This window comes from Paramormyrops kingsleyae, chromosome 14 (assembly GCF_048594095.1).
Source record: "Paramormyrops kingsleyae isolate MSU_618 chromosome 14, PKINGS_0.4, whole genome shotgun sequence".
Taxonomy (NCBI): domain Eukaryota; kingdom Metazoa; phylum Chordata; class Actinopteri; order Osteoglossiformes; family Mormyridae; genus Paramormyrops; species Paramormyrops kingsleyae.
Window position 1 is genome coordinate 20,258,711 of NC_132810.1, and position 12,128 is coordinate 20,270,838.

The 12,128-nt window shown below is 44.5% G+C and overlaps 1 protein-coding gene across 2 annotated transcripts in view; it reads left to right on the top strand.

Moving 5' to 3' along the window:
• The window catches only part of syne1b (spectrin repeat containing, nuclear envelope 1b), a 98,451-nt gene that overhangs the window by 50,670 nt on the left and 35,653 nt on the right, over window positions 1-12,128 (top strand). For both annotated transcript variants that reach the window (XM_072698784.1, XM_072698785.1), the window contains 18 exons: window positions 53-229; window positions 386-651; window positions 1,392-3,552; window positions 3,699-4,036; window positions 4,140-4,284; window positions 4,362-4,580; window positions 4,697-4,965; window positions 5,116-5,281; window positions 5,435-5,590; window positions 5,914-6,066; window positions 6,618-6,800; window positions 6,913-7,050; window positions 7,265-7,450; window positions 8,570-8,692; window positions 9,098-9,280; window positions 10,348-10,491; window positions 10,981-11,172; window positions 11,971-12,099. In XM_072698784.1, coding sequence (XP_072554885.1) covers window positions 53-229; window positions 386-651; window positions 1,392-3,552; window positions 3,699-4,036; window positions 4,140-4,284; window positions 4,362-4,580; window positions 4,697-4,965; window positions 5,116-5,281; window positions 5,435-5,590; window positions 5,914-6,066; window positions 6,618-6,800; window positions 6,913-7,050; window positions 7,265-7,450; window positions 8,570-8,692; window positions 9,098-9,280; window positions 10,348-10,491; window positions 10,981-11,172; window positions 11,971-12,099 — 5,328 coding nt within the window. The remainder of the gene's footprint in view (window positions 1-52; window positions 230-385; window positions 652-1,391; window positions 3,553-3,698; window positions 4,037-4,139; window positions 4,285-4,361; window positions 4,581-4,696; window positions 4,966-5,115; window positions 5,282-5,434; window positions 5,591-5,913; window positions 6,067-6,617; window positions 6,801-6,912; window positions 7,051-7,264; window positions 7,451-8,569; window positions 8,693-9,097; window positions 9,281-10,347; window positions 10,492-10,980; window positions 11,173-11,970; window positions 12,100-12,128) is intronic.

The window sequence follows — 12,128 nt, forward strand, 5'->3', positions numbered from 1 at the left end:
ACCCTTTGCTCAGCACAGAAAGAAATATTTCTCTTTGTTTCTCGTAATTCAGATAGAGGAACGGATGCTGAGCTGTCAGGACCTGGCAGACGGTTGGAGGGACATCAAAGAGCAGAAAGCTGAGCTATCCGCTCACTTTCAAGACCTGGATCAACAGTTGCAGGGTTTCAGTCGAAGACCTGCAGAGCTGGAGATGAAGATTGCTCAGAACATGCTGACCCAGGCAAAGGTATGAGAAGGTCAATCTACAATTTTATGGATCAAACAAAACAGGTTATGGGTACTGAAGGTCTGCCCAACTGCCCTTCAACCATTATTTTAGTTTAAAAGCATATCACGTTGTATTGGAATGTCCTTCCCACTCCGGTTTTCTCTTATTGGACAGGAATTTAGCCAGCAGGTGCAGGCTAAGCAAAGCACCCTCACCCATATGATAGAGAGTGTTAACAGGCTAACGGAAGGCCAGGACTCCTCAGAGCACGCTGAGATCGGGCACCTTAACAACACATGGAGGGAGCTTTGCCAGCAGACCAACCAGATGCTCAACCAGATAGAGGAGGATCTACAGCGGATGAGGGACTATCACGACTGCGTCAGCGACGTAGAAGTATTGTTTGACCGGGTATCCAGAGAGTGGGACAATCTCGCCAGGTAGGGGCATAATGGGACATTTTCTCAAGGCTTTCTCGTATTTGGGATTCATCAAGAGCGTTGCTACATAGTAATTTAGTTGTGTTTTATATGTTATATGGTTACACTTTACATTAACTGCACCCTTATCATGCCATTATAATGCATATGTAGAACATTCAGTGAACCTTTATAATGCATTCATAATGCTTTCATAGAATATTCATAAGCAGCATGGAAGTATACCTTAACATCCTAACGTATCTTAGCAGCTTAACAACAACAAGCATTATAATTATATAATGTTTATTAATGTATATGTTTATTAATACGTTAAGATATACTTACTTGTTGCTTATGAATGTTTTACGAATGCATTATGAAGGTACACTGAATGTTCTTCGAATGCATTATGAAGGCATTATGAGGGTGCAGTCAATGTAAAGCGTTACCCATTATATTTTATTCAAACAACATTTTATTCCTGTTTCTGGTATTATTTTACTTAATAAGGAAGAGCATACATATTACCTCATTGGTTCTCAGTCCTGTTCCGCACCAGAATGTTTTCATTCCAACCCATACTTTTTCCAACCAGCCACAGTCATTATTAACCTTTTAAGGGTCATCTGAGTCTGATTCAGGCAGCGTTGGAATGAAAACATTCTGGCAGGGGATCCTTCAGGAACAGGATTGAGGATTACCATATTACTTGTACATATTACCGTATTACATCGTCAAACCTTCTACTTGCATTTTAGAACGGATGCAGAGAGCTCTTCTGAACACTTGGAAGCGCTGAAGAACCTCGCGGCCATCCTTGAAGACCAGAAAGGAACCCTCAACGACCTGAAAGAGCACAAGCACAAAGTGATTCATCGTTTGAACCTGGATGACAAAGAGCTGGTTAAGGAACAGATCGGCCACTTTGAGAACCGCTGGGCCCAACTTGAGAGTCTTATAGCAAAGAATATTGAGGACTCTACACGCACTCTAAAAGACATGAATCAGGTGGAGTTTAAACTGAGAGAGGTCAGAGAATGGGCGGAGGAGCAGCATCCAGCACTGTCCGAGGCCATGAAGATGAGCCCCCCACCAGAATTAGCTCAGAGCTTCCTTTTTGACCACCTCAGCATCTGTAGTGAGTTGGAGGCTAAGCAGCTGCTCTTGGCTCAGGCACTGACAGATGCAGACAGAGTGTTAGCCCACCTGGGTTTGTACGAAAGGCAGCAACTTCAGCAGCTAATCTCAGAAACACAAGTTGAGATGGAATCCCTGAGCATTAAGATGATCCAGAGGAGGAAGTACCTCAGCAAAGCTTTTACCGAACGAACGCAGTTCTTGTTGGCGGTGAATCAAGCTATTACTTGGGTTCAACAAAACGAGAAGAAGGCATTCGCTGATGAGTACACGGCACTTCTGCCCGATGATCTCAACAAACAACTCAGGATGTGTAAAGGCATTCAAAGTAGCTTGAAGGCTTATCAGAGTGAGCTCACCTCTCTCTGGTCCCAAGGGAGGGATTTGATGAAAGATGCCACAGAAGATGAAAAGGCAGAAATTTTGACAAAGTTGCAGGAGCTGCAGAACATTTTTGAGACAGCTCTTCAGAAGTGCTGTCAGAAGGTACAGGAGCAAGAGAAACTGTTGGTATCCAGGAAATATTTCAAGCTGGATCTGGAAAGAACATGTCAATGGTTAAAACAAGCAGATATTATTACTTTTCCGGAAATCAATTTAATGAATGGAGATGCCGAGCTCTACTCACAGCTTACAAAGTATGAGGACATATTAGATCAAGCTATGGAATATGAAAATCTCCTTCTAAATGTCCAAAGATCTGGTCAGGAGATACTGCCAACTCTCAATGAAGTGGACCACTGTTACCTTGATGAGAAGCTGAATACTCTCCCACAGCAGTATAACAGCATTTTGGCCCTGGCAAGAGACAAGCAAGAAAAAATTCAGCAGGCTATTGTCGCGCGGAAGGAATTTGCCACTTTTATCGACATAACATACAAAGCATTGAAAAGTATTGAGGAGCAATTCAACAATTTAGGTAGGCAGCCAGTTGGCCTAATGACTGAGGAGGTTATTAGTTTGCAAAGTGATTACAAAGATCTTCTTGAAGATCTGACTAATTTGGGTCCAGATATTGTGGATTTAAATCAGAAGAAGGAAGCTTTTCGCAGTACTGGTCAACCATGGCGACCCGATGAAATGATCCTAATTGTGAATCTTTGCAACAGCCTGAAGAGGCAAATTGAGCAAAAAATCGAATATTTAGATGATACTCTGGAATCATTTGAGGACCACAAAGCTATGGCTTTGCAACTTGACTCCGAGTTGAAGGCCACTAAGGAGCAGCTTGATAAGGTTAATGCAGAGACCCAGTCTGCTGAGGAGAGGCTCAAGAACTATCATGCCCTGGCTGGGAGTCTACAGGGAGCCACATCTCACCTCAAGAGGCTCATGGAACAGATGGACAACTTTGCCCCTCATGTAGACCAAGCTGCAAACCAGGTTGCCAAACAACAGGTGGTCTTATGGCAAGAGGAGCTACAGTCTTTACAATCAGCAGTGGCTGAGCTTATTATAGAATGTGAGAACAGGTACGTCCAGAGTAAAGACTTTCAGACAGAGGTGAGAAGGACCCTTGATTGGCTTCAGCAGGTCAGGGATGACCTGGGCTGTCCCGTTATTCTGGATGTCAAAATAGAGAGGGTGCAGGAAGAGATCAGGAAACAACAGATAGTACAGGAGGAGGTGCAGTCCAGGATTAGGATTGTGGCTGCTCTGAGCAGCAGGGAAAGACAGAAGTACACCAGTGCAAATGAACTGGTCCCTGCCCATGTGAGTACCAGCCTGGAGGAGATGGCGAAGTTGGAAGCAGACGTTCAACTAGCTCTGAACACCAAACAGGCAAGGTTTCCTCCTGTCCAATTATTCTATTAGTATTATTGTTTTTATGTATGTTTTTATTGATTTTTTTTCTTTTCACATTTTCTCTTACGTGAATATCTTGCATTCTTCCATAATCCTGGCTTCACATCTCCCTTGATCTCCAGATTACTCTTCAGCAAGCTCTTACCTTGTGTCAGAAGTACCACTCCAAAATGCAGTACGCCTGCGAGTGGCTGGAGGACGCCGTCGCCTTCCTGCAGCAGGCTAGCCTGGGTGTGGACGTGGAAAACTACGAGGAGTGCCTCAGACAGCAGAGCTGCATCATGGCCAGCGAGCAGGACTTCCTTGGGAGCCTGCAGGAGCTCGAGACGCTGCCCCCTCAGCTGGAGAACCTTGTCAACTCCAGCACTAAGGAGCAGCTCAGGCTGAGTGTGGAGTCGGCACAGCAGAGAGGTGTGGAAGTTCGAGATCAGCTGCAGTGCCACCAGGACGTCCTGCACAGGTACAAAAATGTCTCAAAGTCTTTCATCTGTTGTGCTTTTTTATACAGACAATGCCTTACTTTGTAACTGTACCTCGTTAAATCTACTTCCCTTTCTCGAAAGTTGTGTAGCTCAATGGAAATCGTACCAGGAATCAAGGCAGGCAGTGATTGAGATGATGAATGAGGCAGAGAAACAGCTCACAGAGTTTTCCACGGCCAAGGCATCTACATGTCACGAGGCAGAGGATAAGCTAAGGAACCATAAGGTAAAAAAGGATTATCGGTAATGAAAGACCTCTGGGGGTTTATGATGATCTTTGTCTAATAATCCCTTTTTCTGCAGGTCTTAGTGGATTTGGTCAATGGCTTCCATGAGAAGTTGACAGACTTAGAAGAGCAGGCATCCCAGTTGGAGATGGTTGGTAGCGATGGTAGCAAGGCCACCATTAGCCGGTCCATGACCATGGTGTGGCAGCGTTGGACCCGGCTACGTGGCGTGGCAAGGGCACAGGAGAGGGTGCTGGAAGACACTGCACTCAACTGGAGAAGTTTTAGGGAGAGGGTATGCCATCTGCAAACCATTCCAGATGTCGCGTTGCTGAAGGTTACTTTGGTAGCCTAGTAGCACCTATGCCCATATTTTACTGTATATGTCTGAACTGTGTTTATTATTGTCAGATGGAAAAGATGGCAGCTGCTTTGGAGGACTTGCAGAATCGGGCTCCGGAACAGTCTGTAGAAAAGGCCTCCAAGGCCACGCTACAAGCTCTGTTGGAATACAATGACTCCTTCAGCCAGGAAGTGGAGCACCAGCACTCTTCTCTCACCCTGCAGCGCCAATATGCCCTTAGTCTGTTCCGTGATTTGGAGGTGCCCATGCCTGCAGCCAGTCAAGACGACCTGCCTTGCCTACAGGAAATTACAGCAATGCAGGAGAGCTTTGAGAGGTACTGTGATGACATTCTTTACATGGTACAGTATAACTAGACAGATCCACATACTCAGTAGTATTAAGTACTGTCTCGGAGTACTTCCAGGATTTCCTGTAAGTAGTCAGAATTTTATTGGTTTGTGTTTGTTGTGCTTTGTGTTCATAGGCTCCTGCAGCAGGTACGCGATAGCCGAAGGCAAATCAGACAAGAGCTGAAGGAGAGAGAGGAAGTGGAGAGGGAGCTTAGCCAAGTGAAATTCTGGATCCAGAATACCCTGGATCTCCTGCTCAGCTCATCTAGAGACATGGACACACTGCTGCCGGAGCTTGAGGTACTTCATCTGTGGGGGACTGCTTTGTCTGTGCAGTGGCTCAAAGCCACCACTGTACTTTTGGTGTTGTATTTGCATAGCTGTTAGTTCAGTTCAGTCTCTCTGAATAGTATATCTCTCTTTTTGGGTGGTGGCTCTGGGGAACATTCACAGGTAGTACACACGGACCTGATTTCCCATCGTCAGAAAGTAGAGAAGATCGCTGAGCAGCAACAGAATAAGTACCTGGACCTGTACACGATTTTGCCCTCTGAGATCTCTATGCAGCTGGCTGAGGTGACACTGGCTCTGGGGTCTATTGAGGACCAGGTACAGAGACAATCGAACACCTTCATGCAATCAGAAAATTATGCATCGCTGAATAATATAACATAAAGAATGCATGTTTGCAAAAATATTAAAAGTCAGAAACGTTTCGATGCAATGGACAAAGCCTCCTTCACTAAAGTTTATTGTTCTGAGAAACAGAACCTATACTATATATCATAGGATTTTTCCAGATACCAGCCTACACAAGACCAGGAATGTCTGGCAAAAGTATTTTTTGCCTTTTATTTAAAAAATTGTCGATCAATGACTATGGGGTGAACTTATATTCATGGCCACCAATTTGGTTTCTGTGAATTTTTTAGGTCCATGCCAAAGAAAGAGAAATTCAACAAACAAGGGACATTCAAGAGGACTTCAGCTGTAGAATCCAGGATGTCTCTGAAAGGATGAATGTCATCTCCATGAAGCTGAAGGAGCGTGCTACTGATGTGGAACTGGCCAAAGAGGACGCCAGGGTGCGCTGCCAGCTTCACTATCTTTGTATCCATGATCATGAAGCATCATCTCTAGTAGTGATCACCTTTCTTGATTTTCAAAGTGTCATTATTATATGTTTTTATATTCATTCAGTGGCTGATTCATTGTGTAGACCCACCTACTCCCTGTAAGGCTTACTTTTGCCCCCAGAACTGCCTTACGGGTAGAAGAATTCAAACAAGTTTTCCTATACACTATTGTCCTATATCACTGTGTTACTTTTGTAAATGTGGCCCACCTGTTAGCTTTAATGAGCCCGATCGTTCTCTATGACCTTTAGACTATAGTGCTTGGAAATCTGAGGTAGTGGCTGATTCTGAGGTTCTGGAACCACTATGTATCATACCAACAATCATCATGATCAACATCTCAACAGGCATCAGGCATAAGTGAACTTCCTGCCTTAGGCTGTATGCATTCAGTTGTAGCCACATGGTTTGCTGTTTGGAGGAGAGCAAGGTTTCCAAAGTACATGAGTACATGAAATAACATGCTTTGAAAGAAATAACTGGAGATGTAAACCTCTTAGGGTCTGTATGAAGACCTGGAGATTTGTGGCCAGACCCTGTCCAATCTGAATGGTGCCATCCAGCAATTTGGAGAGCGGAACCCCCTTCTATCCAGACACCTTTGTGATGCCATCATGGAGTTGAGCGAGACTCACCATCACACGAGACGACTGGCGGAGACGCGAATCTCTCAGCTCAAGAACGTGAGACGCCAGATCTTGCTGCATTAAATTGCTGTCCGTTAAGAGGTAAAGTCATCAGAAAAACTATGTAACCATCCCGTGATCCCTTGTCTGTTCTTTGCGTGTTTACCAGGCTGGCACACATTTGGACGAGTTTAATGAAATGCTGGAGTGTATTGTGAGGTGGACAGACAAAGGCAAGAAACTCATGAAGAGCAGCATCGTCTGGGCGTCGGCCTCTCAGCTTCAGGACCAGATTAGGGTCTATGAGGTGGGTCAAGCGTAACATGTTTAGAGGTAAATGAATGCAAGATCAGAGAAGGTTATCACAACTGGGAGAATTTATATTCCCCATGTCATGTAATTTACAAATATATTCCCTATTGCTCATATCTTCTGAGATAATTGATGTGTGATCCCCACTTTCATTATGAAGAGCAATTAAAAATGTAAATCCCAAGTATGCCTCATCTCTTACCCGGCAGAGTGTTCTCCGAGAATCTTGGGAGCTCCAAGGAGACCTGGATGCCATGAAGGAGAAGACGGAGGTGCTGTCTGACGTGCTGCAGACGGAGGCCATGGACCAGCAGGTGTCAGAGCTGAGTCGTGAAACTGAGGAGCTGCAGCAGAGCATTAAAGCGCGGCTGCAAAGCCTCCAAGATGCAGCCAAGGTACTACAAGGATCTCCGATTATCTAACGCGGTGTTTCCCAACCCAGTCCTCAGGGAGCCACAGACGCTCCAGGTTTTTGCTCCCTCCCAGTTCCCTGCCAGACTGTGCACATTCTGCAAGTCTGTGGGTCCCCAAGGGCCTGATCTAACAGTCTGAAAGGAAATATATTATAAATATATTAAAAATCTAAATAAAATAAAACAACTGTCTGTTGAGTATGGGAAAAATCAGCTCTCTGTGAATCCTACAATGATTTGTCATCACCCAGATTTGATCCAGGGTCGGCAAAGCCTGCTGTTTAGCAGAAACTGTCTGTTGTTGAAGACAAATATTATTAGTAAATGCAAATCTTTTTTTCAATGGCTGTCTCTCCGTTTTTAAAGAAGTAGTATGTCTGTTTTTAAGTTTTTGTCTGTAAAACTGAAAATAGACTTAACACTGCACAATATGGTCCCTTAATAACATATTAGTTACTCAGTTACTACTCAAGCACAAATCGTGAACAAAAATAGTAGCGACTTGAGATAAAAGCTGCATTATGATTAATTAATGAACAAATATGAGATTCAGATTTTGTGTTATTCATTATTTGTTACTTCAGTAGTTACTAAAGGTTAATTTATGGCTTAATAGATATGGTAATTAATATAGCAACCAGGGGCAGATCGCATAATAACTAGCTTACAGCAAATGGTGAATGAACAGTAATAACTACGGTAGCTTTTAATCACTCATTTATTTGTAACTAAGACTTAGTTTGTGGTTTATTAATACATTATGTTAGAGTTGGTTCATGATCTATTAAAAATATGATTATATATCATTTGTGCCCACTTAAGTGAATTGTGCAAACCAAATTTGTGGGTGGGCACCATTGCAAAACAACACACAGTACATAAAAATACCCATGTGTAGATATTCACGTTCTGTAAAATTTATGTTACTGTTGCACATTCAAACATGTCCAGCCAATCTTGTTGACTGCCACTGAGATGTCGAGGTATTGCGAATAACTGTAATGGCTGCAATACAGTATTGGTGAACATTAGAGCATGGATAAATGGGTAAAATTGAAACACTATAGTGAGAACAAGGTAAACGTATCTGCTTCCTCATAGGACATGGAGCGATTTGAGCGTGAGGTAAAGACGCTTCACGCAGCTCTTGAACAGGCCCAGGCGACGCTGACCTCTTCGAAATTTGCCCGTATGACCTTGAAGGAACATCTGGCCCAGAGACAGGTACTGTTTGTTTATTAGGCATGTTTGCTTCTGGAGAGTCCAGTGTGATCAAAGTGGGAGGCCAGTTCACCTGCTGAGGGTTTCTACTTTGGTCAGCTGGCTGGCATGAGAATTACATTTCAAGACAAGTCTGTGCACACTTTTGATGTAGATAATTTTACGTTATAAAGGAATAATATAGATTTGGCGTAAGATTTCTTGCGTGCGAGTGAGAGTCTGAAAGTGTGAGTGTCACGCCAGTTGCGTGCGAGCTGGCAACCCTGATATAGCATAGTGGCCTGGTGAATTTTTCTCGGACCCAAATAGACGCATCGCTTCCTGATCGCATGAGAAGCATCAAAAGCCTGACTCGCATTCCTCCCACCCCCCCCCCCCCCCCCCACCCTGACCCCCTTGTGTTTTCAGCGCCTGTTGAGCGAGATGGAGAACTTCAAGCAGCAGGTGCTTGCGGTGCAGGGGTGTCAGAGTGTGCTGCGTGTCCCAGAGGAAGTGGTCACCAGCCTGTCCATCTGCCGCACTGCCGTGAGCCTCCAGCAGGAAGCCAGCCGGCTGCAGCACACTGCAATTCAGCAGTGCAACATCCTGCAGGTGCAAATACCTCCCTGCCCTCTCAGTTTAATGTTATCTTTTATTCCAGAAACATCTGTTCTTCTAGTTCCAGCACAGTTGCTCTCGCATGCCATTCTTTGCCTCACGCGCACGTAGGCTACCAGTAATGCCTTGTAGGCTCACGAATACGTTGAAAACTGGCAAAATGCTTTTGGCCCTGGTGTGGAAGTTCAAGACTTGAATCTTAAACCTGTGTGAGGTTCTGCTTCTTTATTTAATGGTTCTACAGCATCGGGGAGCACTTTCAGGCAGTCACCAAGCATTTGCAAAGAAGAGGACGGCCTTCCGTCTCTTATACAAACTTACAATAAACAGACTTTCATGTCTCCACATGTTGGTGTCCATCTCCGAACTCGCCTTAGTCTTCCTGCAGAAAATTCCAGGAACCTCCTTGGACATACACAAGATAGGACATACATGTTATGGAATGTCATGAATCACAGGTTACGAGAGAATACAATTGCTTTACAAGAAAAATACAATGCTCTCCATCTTCTTAGGAGAATTTGTTCCCCACTCCCGAGTGGGGCCTGCGCCTTTATAACAGCGGAAGGCATTGATCCACCTCAGTTGCCTGAGCTGAAATTGCAGTTAATTGGCAAGACCATCATTGCAGTGCGCAGCAGCATTGCGTTTTAAGTGTCTGACCAGGCTAGATAACAGAGGATGTTAGGCACAGATTTAGCAGTTGTTTGTTGTGGTTTGTTGTTTGACCGCAGTTGTATTCCATCAAGGGTCAGTGAATCAATGGTGTAATGAGGTTATAATTGTGTTTTGTGCTGGCACTTTGCACCCTTGTGTAAGTGGTTTGTTGGGACCCTATAGGCAGCCAACATGAGATGCGATGCGACAGTGATGCTGCTACTGTAAGTAAGTTATGTGTGCATTAGATACGTGCGTTAATACATAGAGTAAGCAAGATGTGCCCCCCCCCCCCAAGTGCCAACATCAAACTCCACCTTTACTTCATAATGTGCACATTCTTCATATCCTTCACTGCCATTACTTTTTAAACATAAGTTACTACTAATTCCTAAACATTCCAGGAGGCCGTGGTGCAGTACGAGCAGTATGAACAGGAGGTGAGGCACTTGCAGGGGCTGATGGAGGAAGCCCACCGCGTCATCCAGGACGAGCCCGTCTCCACCAGCAACATCCAGGAACTTCAAGCGCAGATACTCCACCATGAAGTAAATCACACATTCCCAGATACTCAGACCAGTATTTCGTGTTTTGCGGGGGTGGGGTGTCACTAAGCAGGCTAGGGCTCCCTGTGTATGTTTGGATGGTCATTGGTTTGAATCCCGTAGTTGACAGAGTGATGTCACCATTTGGCCCTGGGGTAAGACCCTTAGTCCCATATCTTCATGGAACTGGCTGACCTTGGCTTCTCAGATTTAAACTGCTTTTGATAAAAGTATCTTCTACATATATAAACATATGTATTCTACAGGAATATTTAAATGATGGACCTTGACAGACTTTGCATTTTCTAAGACTAGCCTATTTAGGGAGGAGATTAGTTTTCCATAAGTTTTCTGCTTCCAGATATTAAAGTTTGTCTGTTTAAATTTGATCAGTTCTCCAGGGCCTTGTAAATATATTACCCTTACTTTCTGTCCGGCTCATCGGGTCACATTGTTCATGTCTGCGGACTGCATGGGGTCTTGCTTTGACAGGAGCTGGCCCAGAGGATCAGAGGCTACCAAGAGCAGATAACATCCCTCAATTCCAAGTGCAAGATGCTGACGATGAAAGCAAAGCATGCGACCATGTTGCTCGCAGTTAACGAGACACCGGGGGAGAAACAAAGCGATTCGGATTCTGGAAGCCTCCGCAAAAGCTGTGACAGTGACGGTTCAGCTGTGACGGTACGACTGCCAGCCTGGATTCTGTTCCTTTGACACGGATCAAGCACATCTACAATCAGTAGATGTTGTGGTTTCCAGACAGATTACATCTAATTACCACACTGATCTTCTGCATTGTATCATATCCATGATTGCTTAAAACATAATCTATAATTTTGTAGTGGAAGCACTCGTGTTGTTTAATCTAACATGGTGTAATGGCACAGTCTTATGCAAAAATTATTTTTTCTCCAAGAACTGCAGTGGTCTAACAGATTAGTCCCGATGCTATATATGTCAGTTTCTTAGTGTTGTATCAGGGCAACAGATTGGCTCAGTGAGAAGCATTGATGCCTCACACCTCCAAAGCATAAGCGAAATAAGTGGCTACTTACTGCTTACAGCCACCAGGGGGCCCCCTATCTGATCAGCCTGTCAGATTGGGAAGTAAGATAACAAATGACAAGTTTGGCAATAAAATTTGTGGGCTAGCCCCAGCTGAAAGCTGATTGGCCCCTGGAGTACCCCTCCCCTGTTACTCACCAGCTCAGAGCATATATTGGATAATGATAACGTTGGCCCCTCTGTATGAATTATGGACCCTATTATGACTCCACCTTAAAAAAATCTGAGAATCAACCTGCCCCCCCCCCCCCACCACAACTCTGACCAAGATAAGCAGTTGCAAGATGGATGGATGGTCTGGCATCATTAACGTTACTAAAAAAAAACATTCTAACCATAATGTTACTTTTCTCTGTCTATGGTCATCTCTGACCCGGTCTGGCCCCTTGCTCTCTCGCTTCCTCCTGATGTCAGATGGGTTCTGCTGGCCATCACCCGCTACTTTCTCCAGTGACAGAGGAGTCAGGGGAGGAGGGGACCAGCAGTGAGATCTCCTCTCCATCTGCTAGTTACCCTCCATACATTGGTGGCGCCTTTAACCAGGTACAGCAAATAGGGAATCAGAAAGTCGA